Source organism: Dermacentor andersoni, chromosome 7 (assembly GCF_023375885.2).
Source record: "Dermacentor andersoni chromosome 7, qqDerAnde1_hic_scaffold, whole genome shotgun sequence".
Classification (NCBI taxonomy): Eukaryota; Metazoa; Arthropoda; class Arachnida; order Ixodida; family Ixodidae; genus Dermacentor; species Dermacentor andersoni.
The window spans coordinates 157,276,125-157,296,071 of NC_092820.1; the positions used below are offsets into that span (position 1 = coordinate 157,276,125).

A 19,947-nucleotide genomic window follows, 5' to 3' on the forward strand; every position below is an offset into this window, starting at 1 on the left:
CCATCCTGGGTTTTTGGTGTGGCTGCTGCTGCTACTGTGGAAGTCAGTATCTCAACAGATTTGCTTGTGGATATATATACAAAGGTTATATGTGCACCGCATGGAAGTACTAGCACAAGGGCTTATATAACCCTTGTATGCTGACTGACAAAGTAGTTTGAGTAAGCGCACCTCTTTCCTGCGTAAAGCCTGAACATATAATGTTGGCTCACAGTACCTTTAAAGCACACTGACCTGTTAATGGAATGACGCATTATATTCAACAGATTTGTTGATTTACGTGATTTTCCTTGATTAATCCTTTAATTATGTGCCACAGGGTGTATGCCCATTCTTGGTCAATCCTCCAGAATGGGTTATGTGCCACTGTGCAGAAGTACGCCTGTCATCGTCATTCATCCTTTGACAAGCCTCATTCATCGCCTTTGTTTTTGTAACATTGCTGCGTAGACATCTCACACTGTGCATCCACCTGATTTGGTGTCTCCATTTCGGCATAGCTTGGGAGCGGTGTATTGCATAAACATAAAAATTGTGTGAGAATAAAGTTGTCACTTTTACGGTGGATAAACACACACATTACATGATATTTCTTGTTGCATGGTATGAAAGCAAACAAATTGTACACGTCGCTGCTATTAGTTGTAATGCATTTAATTACCTGCTTCGCTTCAGATACATATTAACATGTGTGCTGTATCTGTATAATTTTGTTATCTGCCGAAACACAGCAGGACTACTGGCTGTCGAGTATTGTGGGCTATACATTGTGGGGATCACACGCGCATCCCGATATCTCCGGAGCGGCCACGCGATTATCACGTGCTCGCTCGCGGAGGGTAGCGGGGAGAGGGCACCTTCGCCACTCCCGCTGCTCTTCGCGCCTGGCCGCGACGCTGCAGCCAAGGCACCCCGTTCCCTCCTTTCCCTTTCTTGGAACCGGGGAGACTCCCTCTCCGCCGCTCGGGGAGAAGCGCTATTCCCCCGATGCACCGTTGTCTTTCGGCTGAAGAGCTTGCGACAGGCCGCATCTCAACTCAGCCGCTGAGACCGCCGCACGCCGTCCCCCTGTTGCGCCCGGCCTTTGTGTGCGACTGACCGCCCCAGGGCCCGAGCGCGGATCCACTCTGGGTGAGCTGAACCCTTATCAGCCTCTTTTGTGGTTCCCACATTGTGCGGTTTGTTTCACCCCAGACGTGCGGAATGCTCCGCCGCTGTGGTTTTTTGTGTTGTATTTGTATGTGTTGTTGCTGTTGTTGTCTGTTGGTATCCTTGTACTCTAAGGTGAATAAACACCTTAGGTCGAGACTCACCCTGTCCCCCCTGGCCTGAACCCGCCGTGGTCGCAACTCACTGCGAACCGCGGGTTAGGGGTCACAGCTCTGACTGCTAGGGCTGCTGCGAAAGTGCTAGCGAGCGACTGCCGCTCCATCGGCGCTGTGCGATCCAGAGAAGGGTCAGGTGCGCACGCGCGAGCCTGAGTAATACCCCTATAACATTAATATCTTGGCCAATTTGAGACATTTAATGTGAGCAAAAGTAGAATATGTGGGAGTTCAATCAGTTCGCTGAGTGAAGTCGTTGCTGTGCCTCCGGCTCTGGGCTCAGTCACCAGTGCGAGGCAAGCCCCAAAATTCCAGTTTTTTGGCTCTGTTCTGTTTTCCCGGGTGTTCTGCTCATGTCCTGAGGTGTCAAGCTATGCGGCCCTCCAAGTGGGCCACGGAGCATGACGTATAGAAGATGCGCCGACAGGGGAGTGTGGCCGCAATGTATAGTTTAATTATAGTTAACTTCTGCAGTTCAGCAGTGGGAAGGACAAGCATCGGCCACGAGAGGCAAGCGACAAGGTATGTGGGTGACCACCTCGTTGTGTCTCTGGGACATTCACGTGCTTTGCAATCTTGCGTCCGTGTGGCTTGCTCAGTGGCTCTGCGTTCTGCCCTTGTGGTAGTCGCAGGTGCCCGGTGAGTCACATTCTGTGTGCCCGAATCGTCGCTGACCAGAATCGGTGGTGGAAAGTGCTTTGGTAGTGTCCGCAAACACATCTTGGCCCACACGTGTGAACCACTGTTCGACTCAATGCACCACCTACCTTCCTCCACCATCGGGGGCAGTGGACGTCGATAGTACTCCGTGCGTTTAAGTGCTGCATTGTATTTTATGGCATAGTGTTCTAGGGAATAAATACATAACTGTCCTGGACGTCTTGTGTTCCTGGGAGAGAGCTCTATTTGTACGACAAGAGCTGGCCAGGCCTTTCGGCTCGGTGCTCGAACCTGCGGTGGGTCTATTGCCACACAGTCACATTGTGTCGTGAAGCCCCCTTTTGGAGCAATTTACTGCTGCCACACAGGGTGACGTGGAGTGAGCCCACAAAGCACACAAATGCTTTCGCCACTGGAATGCCATCACGTAGAATGCCATCACTGCCATCCTAGGAATGTCCCATTCCTACGCAATGTCAGCAAATTTTTCTCTGCATTGTAGCATCACCATAATGGCAACGATGCCATGTCTGGCATTTTGAGACCAACTTTAGCGTCAAGTTAATATATTTCATAAGTGTTTCACAGCTGTCACACATGTCAAGTGTCATTATTTTAGGTGTCAGTAATTCTCTGAGGAAGAAACTGCTGGTTTTAATGAGATCATCATACAGTTAGATTAGTTAGTCACACACAAAAAAAACATAGAATCAAGTGAGAGGGACTATTGCATGTAGATATTCATCAACCTCTGATACATATGTTAATGTATTACATTGTCAATTTATGTATTTGTGTAGAAGTTTCAGTTTGGTATAATTGCTTGTTAGGCACAAACGTTGCCTTCCCAGTTTTGTGTTTTAAATGTTTCGAATCATCCATGTAACATCTTTACTGCATATTCAACGCTCGTTCTGCCAACTATCTGATGCTGTCATTCAGCAGGGGCATCGAGCTACTTGCTGCGGTAGCTTCTTGTGGCTGTTGTTTTTTTTTTCACAGAAAGAAAAATAAAGCATTGAATTGAACTGAATTCAAATATCCAGCAGCCATTAGCCTGAAGTGTGCAAGCGCGGGTATGCACATTCGCCTGTTCCATAATAATGTGTGAAGCATGCATCAAGCGTCCCTTCTCTTTCACCTTGTACGAAGAGGCCGACTTGACGCTGACCCCACGGCCTTTGCTGCCCAGCGTACAGCGCAGGCGCATGAGAAAATGGCAAGGCTGGGGGGACATGTCGTGCAAGCCCTCAGGTTTGGACAGCAGGGCATCCTTCAGTTCGTCATGGTCGCAAGGATGGCAGAAGTCGAAGACGCTCTGACCCATCAAATCCACCTGGCAGCATGGCGAGCGCAGAAACAACATGCTTAACATGCAGAACAACATGAAGGAACAACGTTCTTAAAAGGGAACAACAGTAAGCCTAAACAATATCGGCACACAACAGTTCTAGAATAGCAGATATAGTCGCCTCCGTGGACAGCGGAGGCTTGGTATGCTGGAAGGAGACACATCAGTGAAAGATGATGGCACTGTTGAGCATTGAAAGAATTTCTGTTGCATTTGCAAATGAAAAAAAATTAAAAAGTAATGAGTGATACACTAATGAAGCCCCATACAAGTGTTCACGTCCAGCATACCTCTCAAAAGAGGCTTTTGTACACTTTTGAGGTGTGTTTGGTAGCCGCACTACCGAACTTGCAAAGCTTAAGAGAATCACAGGCACTCAACAAAAAACACTGCTACCAAACGGAATTTACGGGGGAGTTTTATGCAATAGCTGACTTTAATATGTGGCAGAAGGCACCAATGTATGGGAGCTCAATAACACAGGCAGCATGACTTTAATATGTTATGCCAGGGGCAATTTCACAATATCTTATTCATTCATTTTTCTCTTCATCATGCGCTAACACACCACTGTGCTGAAGTTACTGCTGCTCATTCAGCACAACCAATTATAAGGAAACAATAGGATCAAAGCAAGAAGGGTTGTTACAAAGTACAACCTCAAGGCATCAACATGCTAAAGGACCACTTTGCCCATAGCAAGCAATGCAGTGTCAGTCACTAAAGTTTTCAGAATATAAAAACTACAAGAGAACTAAACTCCTTTCAGAATGTTTGCTGGTATGCTCACAGCCTGCAAATCAACAGTTCACTCTGCACTTCTGCATGCAAATGCCGAACTGTAGGTGTCAGTGCCAGAAAGATTCTGCCTCTTTTTTTTTTCAATTATTATTTATATCATCTGCAAACTTTCATGTGTGCAACACAGTTGATAAATGCTTTGCAATGGTTAACGTAGACGAAAATTACTGCTAAACTTGTCTGATAAGATGTGCCAGTGGTGTGTTACTGTTGAATGCAAATATGCATGGAGTGCCAACTTCACTATATACCAATATACTGTATGTATAACTATTCAGTCACACAATGATTATCTCGGTTTCACACACACTTTTGCACCTCGTAATAAAAAAAAAAAAGAAGTAGTACACTACATGATTTACAAGATGTTGATGAAAGCGTGCAGATGAATAATCTGCTATTACTAGTAGTCATAGGCAGCCATTAAGTTTGAAGCAAATAGTGTGCAACTGTGCTGTTTTGCAAGAGCACCAAGGGCTGTATTTTGTAGCAACCTATTTCATCTTTTACTCTTCTTATCTGTCACACCAAGTTGCTAGTCCTAGTGACAACAGCAGCATGGTGGCATCAGAGGCAGTGATAAAGGGCACAATGAATGGAAGATGGAATAAACTGTCACAAAATGCAGCCCCCGAAGTCGCTACAAGGGCATTTCTTTAACAAGCTGTTCGAGACGATGCACTTATACTACCCACTGCGCCCTATTTCATGTTGCATCAACAAGCTAATTTCACACAACTTCACACGAAGGATAAATGCAAGACCTACATTTGTCCACATGTGAACCCTAGCCCATACCTTCGCAGAATCTTTTGGATCACCAAAAAGCGCATTTGCATGACATTCTGTAATAGAAATATTCAGTGCATCACAGGTGTGTTCATGGCACTTGTACCTACAGGACTATTACTAAACACTGCTTCACATAGTGAGCAACCTGCAGCAAGCAGTCAACATTGCATCAAGGCTTGCAACATTAGACTTGGCCAGAGAGTAACAAAAAAACATTGTCAAATTAGTCCTAAGAAAAATTCTAGACAATGTAGTCTTTGTTCAAACGTTTTTATTAAATAAATGGTGCATTTGCAGTAAATTGTATATAACAATCCAAAATTCCAGTAAATTTAATAATTTAGTTATGTTCTGATGATTTCAATGTATCTTCTTTTTTTAAATGTAACTACATTTTTTTTTGCCTTCCCATTTCACAAAAATTTTTCACAGCTTGACATGCAAGTACGGACAGCACCGAAAGATTACGGGGCATAACTTTCATGCAAAAGCTGTACTCCTGCTCATTCTTTTCCTGGAGCCAACGAAAGTACAGCACTCACTGAGTGCGGCGCATGTGCTAGTCGAGGCTGCCGAATTAAATTCCAGGCTTCGTGACCAATCTGTTCAAATATCCAGCTTGGTATAAGATCTTGCACCGTTAACTTTTGATGCAGAATGTAACCTGACTTTATTTGGCTACTCTAGATGAAAGCCTTTTTTTTTTTTTGTAATTCTGGTGCCTTACATGTCAAAAGCACGATATGATTATGAGACACATGCCATAGTGGGGGACTCCGAATTAATTATGACCATCAGGGGTCTTTTAACATGCACCCAATACAAGGCACACAGGCGTTCTAGCGTGTTGCCCCCATCGAAATGCAGCCACCACAACCAGGATTGTTCCCGCGCCCTCTGGCTTAGCAGTGCAACACCAAAGCCACTACACCACTGCAAAAGATTAGATGAAAGCCTAAGATGTGCTTTAGGTGTACTATATTCATGTATATTCATGCATTGCGTCACAGTTGTGCTCTCACTCATGTTTTAAGCAGCTTTGAAATATCAAAACTTGTTACGATTCGCACGTAGATTTATGACTACACGCAGTTTGAACTAATGCGAGTTCACAGTGCAATTCCCAATGATGAAAATGAGCTTTCAGCTGAAGCCTACGAATAGCACAAAACCTTAGACATCAAGCAATATTATCACTGATGCTGCCTGCTTGAGAAAGCTCGACTCAATTTCAAGATGAAATGTTCTCTGCTAATGAGTTGTGCCGGGCTTACTGCCTAAAGCGGGGTGCACGCAAACTGCTCGAGCACGGTGGACCCCATACCTGTGATGACAATGGCTCAATGGGAAACAGACATGTAAAAGACTTGGGAAACCCCACTGTCTAATTAAAACCAACATCTTATATTTATGTTTTCTTTTTCTGCAATGGGATGTTGACAGATATCCTTAAATTCAATGTACCAGCTATCCTGATGTTGCATCTACTTCTTCATTTCCATTTAGCCTTCTTTTATGTCCAAACAAGGCAGAGAGCTTTTGAAAAATGAAAGTAGAAATAAAAATCTGGTGGTGGTTGGAAATCTCGCAGTTCTGTAATGTTTGTAACGGGCCAGGGCTTATCTATTGAGGCCATTGGTCTCCCATGGGCCAGAGCATATCAGAGAAAGGCCCTTGCCCTTCCTGGAAATGCATGGCAGACTGACTTTCTCAGAAGTGGGGAGAAGGTGTCTATGCAAACACGTCTGAGAGCAAACATAGACGCAACACAGGCTGCTGATAGCAGCTTACTCGTGTGCCTTCCACCTGAAAATAACTGCGTATCCAAGCGAAGCAATGCCACAATGGAGTGCCAGAGATAGGGTGAGAGCAAACCAAGTGTGATGTCTCAAACAGGATTAACGTTGCAGGTTGCTCAAGCTATCTGTTATGCGGAGAGTTTTAAAAAAAAAATGTGCGCAGAATGACCACAGGAGCGGGCCATAAGGACATATCACTTGGGTGCACAAGTGGTGAGAACATGTGACACAATGTCACAGGTCTACATCAATGCTGCAAAGCTTTGCACCCATGTTGAGGTTGTCCTGCGTCTTCAAGTTCTTTATGTACATTCCATTTCCTAGATTCACTGCTCTGTTGTAGACGTTCCTGGCAGACACCTATGAGAATACCACATGGAAGAATGGGCAGCCTGCAACGTTGCACATCCGCAAAAGATACAGGCAGGAGTGTTAAGATTTCTGCATTTACGTAGACAAAGACCAACTAAACACTCTACTGTACCTAGACAATGCAGTACATAAGATAAAGTGCACTTCTCGCTAGTATTCATACAAGTAGCACCATTCTTTCCTCAACTCACTCTCAGGGCCAAACAATGAAATATTCCTTACCTCAGTAAGGAAGCCTTCATTGCGGTGAGGCTACCTTATGTCACTCTGAAAGCTTCCTTACTGAGGGGTCCTCGGTGAAGGCTTCCTTGGTGCTTCCTCAGCATAAGGTAGCTCCAAAGCTACCTTCATGCGTCCTTACGCCGCTCCTGGCCCTGAACGAGCGCTTCATCTAACTGATTAACCACGTGACGTTTGCTTGCGCATGCGCGCTGTCGCCCACCTGCGGAGAAGCGCGAGCACGGTACGTCTTGCCACGCATGTTCGTTTCAGTCACGCGTGCGGCATGAAAGTGTTGCTAGGCGTTGCAAGACGCCGGCGTGTCAGTGTTGATGGAGCATATCAACTTTTGCACTGTAATGCGCTACTTTTTTAAACTTTAGTAAACAAAACTAAAAGAAAGCGTCCACGCTTCTCTATATTAGCTCTTCAATTTAAAGATTGTGCGACGATACAATATTTTTCAATAGAATAATGGTGTTCGCGTAAAGATTTTAAGAGATAATCTCGAACCCAGGCATGCGGCAACAGCTCCTTATGTGAGGGCGGGTGAAGGGAGCTTTCAGAGTACGCTTGCTTCCTCCATCGGTAAGGAGGCCTCACGTAAGGTTAGGAAGCACTCGAAGGAAAGGAACGTTTCATTGTTTGGGCCTCAGGACCTATGATTGGAAGTGCTTGGTTTGCCGATGGTGTACCAACTACTCCTTCTTCTGCCACTTTCACACCGAACAAGAACAAAAGAATTTCCCCAAAAGCCCTATAGATCATGCACCAAAAAACGACAGTAAAAACCGTCAACAAAAAGCCTACGATGTCTTGACACTCAACTCTAAGCTCCCCTGCACTTAAATGTAGCTTAAGGACCACTGGCAGCAAGGCATTGGTGGATGCCAGTGTGGCCAAAAAAGTGCACTGCGAAATGGAGACCAAATACAAAGGTAATACTTTGATGGAATCTTGAAACACTAATTTAGCGCATATAAACAAGGGCATAAGAAGGCGCATGAACAAACATGCAACCTTCTGATATCCTCACCTTTATCTGCTTCATTAGTATTCCAAGATGCCACACAAACAAGCACGCGTTGCAACACTATTTGATGGTAAGACCATGCCAAACTTGTTAGGTTTAACCCCTCTGCCACATGTTTACCTTTGACTGACTGCCACAATACTTCACTAAATCACAGGTATGTCAGAGAGAAATGCGAGCAGACAAAGGAAGAGCATCAGACTAACCTGGTTGAGACCGAGGTGGCGTCCTACATTGTCCGAGAGGTAGACAACCTCTCCATCGGTCGACAAAACCAGCAGGACAGCATCCAGGGCCTCCAGAACTGATGAATCGTAAGGGCTGCAGCCTGCTGATTTGGCCACATCTACAAAAAATATATATATATATAAGTAGCCACGCTGTCATTATTTATCATAGCTTACCTACAATTGCATACCTCCGAAAGCCACCAGGAAAGTTACAAAAAAAAAAGCAATAAGCACTAAAGAGTAAAGAAAAATAAATTATTGTCACCAACAACTTTAATTCAATATTGGAAATTTGCTTTGTACTATTGCAAAGCACCAAATATTGGTATTTTTGTGGCTAGTTAGTTATCTCTCCATTTCAAATCTTCTCCATATCACTCCATTTCATATGTAGCAGGCAACACTATGAAGGTTAGAAAGACTTCTCTCCCTGCTTGTACACGCGAACAAAAAATAGTGAGCCAAGTATGAAAAAAAACAAAAGTATGCGGTTCTATGTAAAATTAAGTCTTGTACAGCTTTGTAGCAAAGTATGGCGTAATTATCACTTTGGAAGCGTCACAAACCCAAACCCATTTGCCCCCAAATAAGCAAAGTGACTTGTTTCTGTGACCAATGGTCCAGGGTGCACTGCTCGCACTCCCGACTAAAACATCGTGCGACACATACTGGAGGCACAAAGGTGCCTGCATAATGTGTAGTTTGACCTAACCGTACATCCACAAGCCGTTTTTCTAATATATATGCTGTAGAGAGAGAGAGAGAGAGAGATAGTTTATGTGTCTAAATACCAACACGTATACATATGTGCTGTTTGTGTGCGTGTACGCATAAGCAATTTCAAACAGTTACCAGAGGCAGACGAGAAATGTGTGTGTATGAGACATGAGATGAGAAACACCTTGAGTAGAGCAGGCTAGCACGGCAGTAGATGGCAAAGAGCATTCTCAGGCTCTCTATGGATCTTCATGCAAGTTCTGCAGATGCAGCTCATTTCTACGATGACTCCAGCATTAGCTAAAGATTGTGTCTGAAAATTACTTGCAGGTCACAGAATAACTGAAAGCTGGGCGAGTTGGTGATTATTCACGGTAAGGCTAGCGTGCACAAAGAACGAAGGGCACGGGTTGTTTGTAAAATTGTTTGTAAACTAACTGTGTCCTTTGTTCTTCTTGCATGCTAGTTTTACTATGAATACCTCCAGGTCCTTAGGTGTTTGCCCTCAGCTTATGCTGTTCTTACTAAAAACAGCATGAGCACATTTACTAAGAGTCTGTATAGATCTGCTAATGTTTCCTGCTCTCTCTCTCTCTCTCTCTTTTTTATCTTAGTTGGTGGCCCTGCAAACTTGAACAAAAAAATCGATACTTAAAAAAAAGGGAGCAGGCAACATTACTCAGACCTGTGCCTTTTGTCTTGGCAGTACAGCAGCAATAATTCTCAGTCGGAGTAATTTCTTAATGGAACAGAAAAGGCACAACCTAAGCAAGCACGCTTATGTTTTTTGCCATTTCCTTGAATTAAAGAGAATAAATAACAAATTTTGGTGCTAAAGAAAAAATCTGGTTATGTATTTTAATGCTACTTAATAGCTTGTTCACCATATTCACTGGTGAGCACAGTGCCCCAGAAACAGTTTAATTTTTTTTTGCATTTTCTGAATAGATTTCGTCTCAAGCTTAGAGATGATTGTGTCACTGTGCCCCCAGCTACATCACGACACTCAGGAAGAAAGCACGATGCCACCTGTTCTTTGAACAACTCCATTCGTTTGGGAAAATGCATAACGCAAAGCTGTGGGTCCTAAACCTCTTACTTGTAGCAAGTAAGCTTTAACTTTAAACCTCCTTATCAACACTCTGCAAATGTCAGGACATGTATTAATGCACATGTTTACCAAGTACGCTCCAAAAAGAAGATACGTAACAAAGGATTCTTTCTGTTGCAAAGCATTTGTTGCATACATGCATAGATATTTCTGTAGTACTGCTCTGTCTGCTTCACTGATCCGCCTGCCTGCCCACCCACGAGCATTGCATGCCTAGGTGTGGCTGTGAATGTGTATTGCCTTTGAAGAACAAGAAACATTATTATTACTACTACTACTACTCACTACTACTACTACTACTACTATTATTATTATTATTATTATTATTATTATTATTATAAACAAGAACACAATGAAAAATTCACAAAGCAAGAATAAGAAATGTGAGGAGTGTGTAGACGATTGGTAAACATTCGTTTTAGCAAAATGGCTGCCGCACAATTCGTGCATTTGTGTTTGGTATTAGCTCTACGACTATCACAACAGTAATGTAATGGTGAATGGCCCAGACTACTGTGCCTACATAGTAGGTTCAACCACTGCCTCCTATATACTTTCTGTGACCATGCAATCACTTCGTGGTGCTGTTCAACCTCCCCGCCTGGCCTTCTCGCATTTTCAGTCTGGGCTAACAGCGCCCTCTCTAGGGGCAATATCAAAGCGTCTGCGAGCAGTGGCCAGCGTGTGGAGAGTGTGCAAAGGTAATTGGTGCACATCTGGAAGTCTAATAAGTGTGACGAAAACCTGTTTGCCTGGATAAAGCAGTGGCTGAGGTCAACGCATAACATGAGTGGAAAGCAGCGGCTGCTGTATGTAAAGCAAAAAGGTGCTTCCATCTGTGAAGTTGGCTATGGGCATGCCCTCCAAAGGGACCTAGATTCAGTAACACTATAGAAGCAGCACAGAAAGAAAGGCCAACTTTAGCGGGTGTCGCATTATAACACTGTCTGCTCTGGATGGATGAATGGAAGGTAGATGCGTCCCCTTTGAAATGGGGTGATGGTGGTTGCCACCATGCTGAGGTTTTTATTTTTGTTTTACTGTGTTGTATGTTATTAAAATTCTTTATTTTCTTTAAGTACTTCTTCCTACACTTTAACCTAATGTCACCTCTCTGCTTTTGAGCCACCAATCTTCCAATCACTTTTTGCTAATTTCCACCACATATTTATTTGCATCACTATTATTATCTCTAAACCCTAGGGCCTCAAGAAGCATGACTGTGCCCGCACCGACATCGGGATGGATACCATCGCATTTTTATATGAGGTGTTCTATTGTTTCTACAGATTTACCGCACACAGTACATGTGTCTTCTTCTTTGTTAAATTTCTTTTTATGGCTGTGCATTCTAAGACATTCTAACCTAGCTTCAAAGAGTAGGGCACTGTCTCTCAAGTTATCATAAAACGCTTCCTTCCTGATCTGCTGTTTCCAGTATTGATATAATTCAACACTATGCTTCTTTCCTATTGAATTTATCCAATTTATACCTATCCAAATTTACCTATTTTATCTATTCTGGGTTGGTGTCGCCGACTGGGGGTGAGCGCTGGAACTAGGCACGATGACTGGCACCCTGCAATTTTCGCACTGATGGAAGCATAAAGGAGGCTACGGTTAAACAAACTATAAGTTGCGCTGTTAGATAATGCCGTAACTGCGCCGAAAGGCGGGGACGTGCATTATGATCGCAAGTGTTGGTTGACTTCCAGCCAGACCCTTCAGTTTTGTGCTGTTTGCTCAAGAATTCAGGCGCTGGGAGATAAGCTGCCACAATCACCTCGCACGGCGCCCCAGAAGTCAACAGAGCGTGGCGCAATGTCTACTGGCTTGTTGACTTTGTGAAGTGGGAAAGACGACAATAGTGTGATACAAGTGGTACTATCGGCATCACACCTGCCGGCAAAGCAATCAAAAGGCTTGCAGTCTCTGAATGTGATACATTCTATTCATCAAACTTCACAATCTTTATGTTCCAAAGGTCACCAGTAGAACAGAGAAAAAATACATTATATTCTTTTTTTTTTAAGGGAGCAAGGATGAGGGGATCTAAAGGGTTCAGTGTTATGATAGTTATTACCATATGAAACAAACAGGCAATGAGGTCAGAGAAAGTGTAGAGGAATTAATTATGTTTAATTGAAATTAAGAAGTAATAAGGAAAGGGGAAGTGAAAGTGGACGAAATTACAAATAACCGCAGGTGGGAGTCGAACCCACACCTTCTGAATTAAGCATGCGGTGCTGTATCAACTATGCTACCTCAAGGCATCAAGGCTGCCAAATTCGAGACCCCAGCTATTTGGAAGATGTTCAAGCAAACGTTAATAAATAAATACATAAATAGCGAATCTACACAAGAGGTTCTACAAAAAAACAAAAGAGAGAATGCAGGAATGTGCACAGTGCAATCACAGTATTGCTTGCTGAATTAACATTGTCAAGAGACAAAAGAGTGATATACACAGCTATTTATCTACAGCCGCACAGATAACTGCCCAGTTGCGTTGAAACTGCACAGATGTGTGTGAGTTCCTGGTGTTTTAGTGCACTTGAAACATTATTACCAACCTATCGGAGGTAAAACAAGTACAAAAGGATAGCCTCTATTCTGTACTTAAAAGTTAAAGAATATCTGTAAGACAATTTTTAGATGTTGTAGATGGGATACGGCATAAGATCCTACAAATTGGAAATTCTCATTCCAATCACCTAGCCCAGATTTCATGAAGCCTCAAAAGCTCAATCCTTGACAATATAGTGGCAATTATATGTAAATGTATGTACAAATTATAAGTTTTTTTCAGGACTGACACTTCAACAGTAAAAACATTTGCCAGTTGTGTCATTTCACTGGCTTCCCAGTCTGCTAAACCTTCTCAACCTGAAACTTTCCGCCTACGGCAGAAGACACCGATAGCAAAAGATAAGCTTGAGCACAGAGGTAATCTTTTGACAACACAATCATGTCCAGCTTCCAAATGGCTGCCACTAAAAGGTGCAGCTGTCCCTAATCCCTTGATATCGTACAAAACAACTAAAAGGGTCTACGTATTCTTCTTTTACGATAGAAGCATGTGGAAATACTTGGATGACAAGGGAGCAGCATTTGGTGTGTTTGTATGCCAGTGTGGCTCTTCAAAGAAGGCAGGTTCACTGGCAACTGTTAGAGGACACAGTGTTAGGTGGTGGTAGCAGTTTTACGCGACCAAGGCATTTCTTAGGCATGAACAGAAGACCTGAATCGCTTTCGCACACACTTAGCAGATGCCTTACAAGGCATGCCTTAAAGAGAAAAACAGCTTCAGCTGTATTAGTGAATTCAGCTTCTTGAATACCAAAAAAGGCGCTCTTGTTAGGAGAAAAGGCTCAGTAAGCTAGAAAGAACTCAAAATGAAAAAAAAAGAAAAGGGAGGCAGCACCACTTTGAAGTTCTTGCACTAGCTCACTGTGATGTCATGTATTTTAAAGGCAGCTACTCAGGCCTTAGCAATTTTTTTTTACCGGTAAAGATGGACTACGTTACATTTTAAAGGAGCCAAGAAATGAACTTGGCAAGTTTCAAGGACATATACCGTGCCAAAATGATCAAATTATGGGAAAATGCATTGAAGCCATGATGTTACGCTGACTTAGAGCTGCCGGGATTTCATTGTGAAATTAAACAATCTGAACTTCGGCTTTCATTTTCTCTTTCAGCAATCATCGTGTCACCGGGAAATTAACAAAGATAGAGTTTTGGAAGAATACTTTATCAATTTAAGCTGATTTAGCGTTTCTCTTCAGGGTCCCTTTATTGTGCGCAGGGCTTTCCCACAATACACTGTGGGCAGTGTGATTATGTCCCCCTCTTTAAGAATACTAAAGTGATCGTGAGGCACAGAGACAAATACAGCACCAGAAGCTGAAGCAATAGTAAAGGGTCATTGCAGGCAAGGTAAAGGGATGTTGCTGAATATGTTTCCATTGTGACCACCTGTATTTTAACTCCCCCACGATAATGCCGTACAGGCGATGTAGGTATACCGAATAAATAAATTAAAAAATAAATAAATAAATAAAGGGTGGTCATTAACTAAGCCATCTGTAGCACTGCCAGGTAAAGAAATATGCTACTGTTTGGAATGCATAGGCGGTTGCATGCCCACTCAGTAATCCTTTAGCTTGGTTTGAAGTAGCAGGCCTTTCTGAAGATTCGAGTTGCATAATGATTACATGGATTGTTTATAATCAAAACATATGTGCATACATGTTGATTTTGAGAAGTGAATTTCAGTTGGAAGCCAGCGCTTGTCTTCACTACATTCTTCCTGTTCTTGCTTAGTTTCCCTGTTGTGAATTTAGCCTCCGATATTGACAGAAAGAAAAATGAGGATGAGAGACATAATGTTAAGGGATAAAAAGCAGTGTGGATAAGATAATAAAAGTCTAGCCTGAACCAAGAGGAAGATATGAACATGGTAGGGACATAGTGCACAGAATAGATAAGCAACAGCTTACTGCAGCAGCAATCTTCAATGTAGAATGCACCATAAAAACTTTGTCACTGTTGATCCCCACAACAGTGACAAAATTCTGTATCCAGAGGAAAGAGGGCAGCACAAAGTGGATAAAACTGCTACTGCAACTGACTACAAAAGCTAATAATTTTAGCAATAGTACACAGAGGAATACTAAAGAAAGCTTTAATTTCTTTGGTTTTCCTGTATACTCATGAGGGCTTACATTGCACCGCAACGTTCGATTCTTGAGCTGTAGTGAAAGTGCCACAAATTACACAACACATGAATACCCGGCACATGTGGCAAATGTTCATCTTTTCACAACTGCAAGCCACGGGAACTTAGGAGCGGCTCACCAATAAACCCTCATATGCTACCATGTGGGATCAATGCTGCCAAAGTCACTACCCCCGCTGCGCAATGCGGAAAAATAAAGATGTTGTGGGGCATTTTGTCTACTTTCATCTCCCCTTTGTTCATTATTTATTCATTTCATATAGACAGAAAAAATAATTTCCTGTATGCTTTCCTGGGCTTCATTCTCTGTTGGCTTCATGAGGGAGAACAGTGCTTTTTATTCAAAGCAACAACTTAGCAAACTTGGTTAAAACACGTTGGCAGGTTAGTTGGTTAGAATCCATGGTAGAGTGTATAAGCGCGACTGAACGAGGACGTAGAAAGAAACAGATACACAGACACAGCGCTTCATGATGCGCTGTGCCTGTGTATCTGTTTCTTTCTACGTCCTCGTTCAGTCGCGCTTATACACTCTACCATGAAACTTAGCAAATCCTAGAAATGTCTTCGCAGAATGACACTTAGTTGCGCTGATGTCGACGTGACCTGGCAATAGAGGCTGCACATACCAGCTATTGGCTCAAGGATCTCACGTAGACGCAAGTAGCTGATGGCCAGACGCATGACCGAGGCTTTGTCCAGCTGGCAGGCCACATTCTCCGGAAGCGGCAGCTGTTGTGACAGCTCAGTGAAGATCTCTGACTCTTTACTGCGCCGGCATCTCGCTGCGTCCCGTGACTTCTCTTTGCGTTTTTCAGAATTTTTGCTGCAAAGACAGAAAGGAAAACAGTGTGAGACCCATTGCGCCCTTCAAATGAAATCAGCATAACCTATTATGAGGCCAGTAAAGTATTCAGTGACTAATGCTCAACATTCACATGCACAGTATTTCCAAGGACCAATGTCCGACTTCCAGGTATATGCATCCACCATAAGCCCATTTAGCAAGAGTCAGTGGATCAGGACATAAAGAAACAAACCTTATCTTTCAGAATGTGCTGTTCTAGAGGACACACAAGACAGCGCATAGTGACCAGAACAGGGTGGTCAGCAGAAGTGTCATGTCGACATCAGTGCAACAAAGGGTCACTCTGGATGCCATATCATACAAGAGTGAAAAAGTATAGTTGAAAGTGGTGAACGAACGGCCTCAGCTGGAGAGCACATAATTGAAACCACGCAAATGACTGACCTGAATAAGCATATCAATGAAATTAAAGTCTCGCTGAAAGAATTTTAACAGCATTGCACTGCAGATTAAGCATCTACACAACAACCACATACGCATGCAGTGACAAAGCATGCTCAAGTGCAAACGCAACATATCAGCACTTACATACGTCCGCACAATTTAGCTATGCTGAAGTTAAGTTCGCCGTAATTACAAAGTCACTCAGTAATGGTGAATGTTCCAATAAATGGATACGATCCTAATGAAAGTGGACATGATGACAGTGGAAAGTGGACGTATCACTATCTGATAGCGATACACCAAACTACCCAGACCACTTGCATTCAACAAGTCAGCACCTGGATTTGTTGAGCAACATATGAGATAGTCCTGTTCTTTGCAGTGAGTGAACTTCGAGAAACACAAAGTCAAACAGGAATCTGACGTAGCCAAAACGAGCCAAGCATTACCGAGCACGGTGTTTGACAAACGAGAACAGCGCACTGCGCATCATGTCCCACAGTTCCTCAACGAATGGTTGCCATAGGAAGGGTGCTTGCGAGAGACTAAGCCTCCACACATACGCACACACACATATGGCTAGATGATAAGAACTAGCTGCAAAAGAAAACCAGAGCAGCAGGGGGTGGGGAGCCTTGGAGAGGGGAGACCACATGTGGCTTTCACAGCATCTGGGGCGTAAAGGATTGAGTTATCAAAGCGGCTCCCAATCTCGTTTAACACTGTGGCAAAGTGGAATGAGCCTTTTTCCTTCTGGTCGCACTGCACACGGCAAATGGGGGCACTGCTAAGAAGCCAGCTGGCTCGGTATCTTAGGCACGCCGCTTTAAGCCGCCGCAATCCGACAGTGACAAATGGCGACGGCGTGATGCAATTGGCTAGCACGAATGTACAAAGGCACCGTCTTGTTCACACGCATGCGCCCTCGTATTTTTCTCCCAAAGGCCTCGAAACGTGATGTGAGTGCACTTAGAAATGTGCCACTTTGTTTCGCACTGATTGTAGATATCTCCTTCCAGAGCGTTACTTAGATAAACACTTGACAAATGACATATTTTGCTCGTTTGAGAACTCGCACAGTGCCAAGTGAACTGCCCTCATATTGTGGGACACCTAGCAACAGGTATAATACGGCATCAGATTTCTATCTGTAGATTATTGTTCAGAAAGTATGTTTGGACTCCGCACATGTTTAAACAAAAAGAATGCTGTAACTTACACACACACACAGAAAGAAAAAAAGGACCAAGAACCAAGAAGATATTCCTAAATAATAGGTACAAGCAGAGGTACCGCAGAACCAATGCTGAGATAGTGCCCCTATCTATCCTCAGATTTTCTCAAGGCCTTGCGTGACACAAGATTGCTAGGCTCCTACAACAGGCAAGGAAGCCTTGCAGGTGGGGGGGGGTTAGAAAGCTCATTTTTTATAGCGTGCCACTTCTGTTGTTATTACACTCTCCCATGAAAAGAACAACCTTTCAGTGATTCAAAGCCACGTGCTCATCGTGCCGCAGCTTGGTGAAAAAGCGACAGAAGTCACACCACCTTAGAAATTACAAGCGCGATTAGGGCTGCCCTGTGCCAGCGGCCTGCAGAACCGGGTTGCAGATCTCACAGGCCGGGTTCATTAGAAACCAGCCCCTCAGAGCCACCAGAATTCCTACGCATGCACTTCCTCGCAATTTCTCCTCACTTGTTGCACACATAAAGCTCTCTGGGCACGTCCGTGGTTGTGTCCTTGTTCTTTTTTTTTTTTTTCAGCTGTGAATTTAATCAGAGAGTCAAGAATGAATAGACGGTAGGCCAGGAAACAAAAAGATACAACTGACGTCCCTCTGGCAACTGCAGACACAGAACTGAGATTAGGGTGAGAATGCCAGGAACACTAGCTGAGAGGAGTTGCTTCGAAAACAGGTTCTGCGAGTTGGCTCCCCTCTCCTAGCGGAGACATGCTCAGGGGCCAATTAAATGTGGCCCTCCTCCTCCCCACCCCTTGTGACACGAAAGAAGTCCGAGCAGGAGCCCCCTCCACCACCTCCAGGGCAAGCCCCGTGGCAAAGCAATCTCTTGAAACAGATGAGCAACCACTGGCAACTTTGAACCCAAAGCGCAGAGCACAAATAAAGGCAATGGCAATTGTGTTTTGTTTCTGGAGGCAGCAATCACTGCAGGAAAACCTGTTCCAAGTGGTAGTAGAGGAAGAAGACTAAGCAATAGAAAGAATGTGCGTGATGCACAAGTAAAAAAAAAAAAGAAGGCTTTCTAGGGAAGAAGTTTTTCATTCTATAGCCAGGACTGACTAGAAAGCAATGAACAAGAATATTTGGCTCAGAATGTGACACTGGTCAATCTTGGTAACATTTTGCTTACTTTTGAAAGAGAAGAAAAAGTATCTGTAAATGCTGTCTAAATATTTCTACCTGCATTACAGGAGAATAGCAGAAAGTAGCTATTAATTTTCACAATAACTATTCAGTATCAAATAACTCACACAGGTAACTGCTTAATCCCTCCTTAAGAGAACTGTTATGTCTCAGTATAAGGCGACCTGGTTATTATTTTATATTTAAAAGAATGTTCTGCACTTACCACTACTGTGTTTTCTGTCAAATTTTGCAGCGAGATTGCATTTCGTTTGTGGTCCACATTACATTGTTCAACGAAACACTCAGCATCCTTGCTTTCGGTATTCATCTAGATGGTATGAATGTTCACCATAGTATGCACACCTCACCATCAGAGGTGTGTGTACACTTTCTTTTTTTTTAATTCGTCCAGTAAAGGCTCGATCCGCCCACAGTGTCACTCCAATCAGTACGATGCATGCCTTTCACTTATGTAAATCACCAGCTCGCCCAAATCCACGGCTGCTACTTCGGACACTCAAATTCCACCCACACTGTCAAATTATGCAGTGGTGGCGTGTTGAGCGAATCAGAGGGGAGCCCAAGCAGTCCCGTGAGCCAATCAGAGCTGTTTAGTTGGCGGATGGGCGTAGCCAGGGGTTGGAGGGGTCCACACCGTGATCGTTTCCCTCTCTTCCCTCCCCTATCCCGTCCCCGGTCTTGTGGACCATGTGTCCCGAATCATATCGCATACGGCAGGTCGGACGTTTCGCGTGCAAATTCGCATCATATGCATCGCGCTTTGCACTGTCCTCTCAAGGGCATTCTGCGTCTAGAAAAAAAATAAAAATAAAACCGCCCGCCGTATAAAACCTTACACGCAGGAAATTTCCCACGGTTTAAGAAGTCTACCGATTGTACGCCTAATGACGTATGGATACCGCAATGCAGCTCAACTGAAAGCGTGCGATGCTCGAGCTCGGCGATCGGGTTAACAGAATACATGCACAGCACGTGGAGCGGAAACGCGGCGGCGCTTGCTTGCCGATGCTTTCCTGGGAAGGTTAAGTCATTCCTCCCGCTCAGGCCCAAGGTGCGGCGCCGGGGCGTTGGGCGGTTAGCAATGGTAATAATCTCACAGCTGCAGGCGCCGACGCCAGGATATGCGTCAAGCGTGGCGACCAAGAGAGATAGAA

The 19,947-nt window shown here is 43.8% G+C and overlaps 1 protein-coding gene across 2 annotated transcripts in view; it reads right to left on the reverse strand.

Moving 5' to 3' along the window:
* The window catches only part of LOC126533476 (hypoxia-inducible factor 1-alpha-like), a 236,005-nt gene that overhangs the window by 107,268 nt on the left and 108,790 nt on the right, over positions 1-19,947 (reverse strand). For both annotated transcript variants that reach the window (XM_050180648.3, XM_055071933.2), the window contains exons 2-4: positions 15,781-15,977; positions 8,559-8,698; positions 3,127-3,321 (exon numbers count right to left, since the gene is read on the reverse strand). In XM_050180648.3, coding sequence (XP_050036605.1) covers positions 3,127-3,321; positions 8,559-8,698; positions 15,781-15,977 — 532 coding nt within the window. The remainder of the gene's footprint in view (positions 1-3,126; positions 3,322-8,558; positions 8,699-15,780; positions 15,978-19,947) is intronic.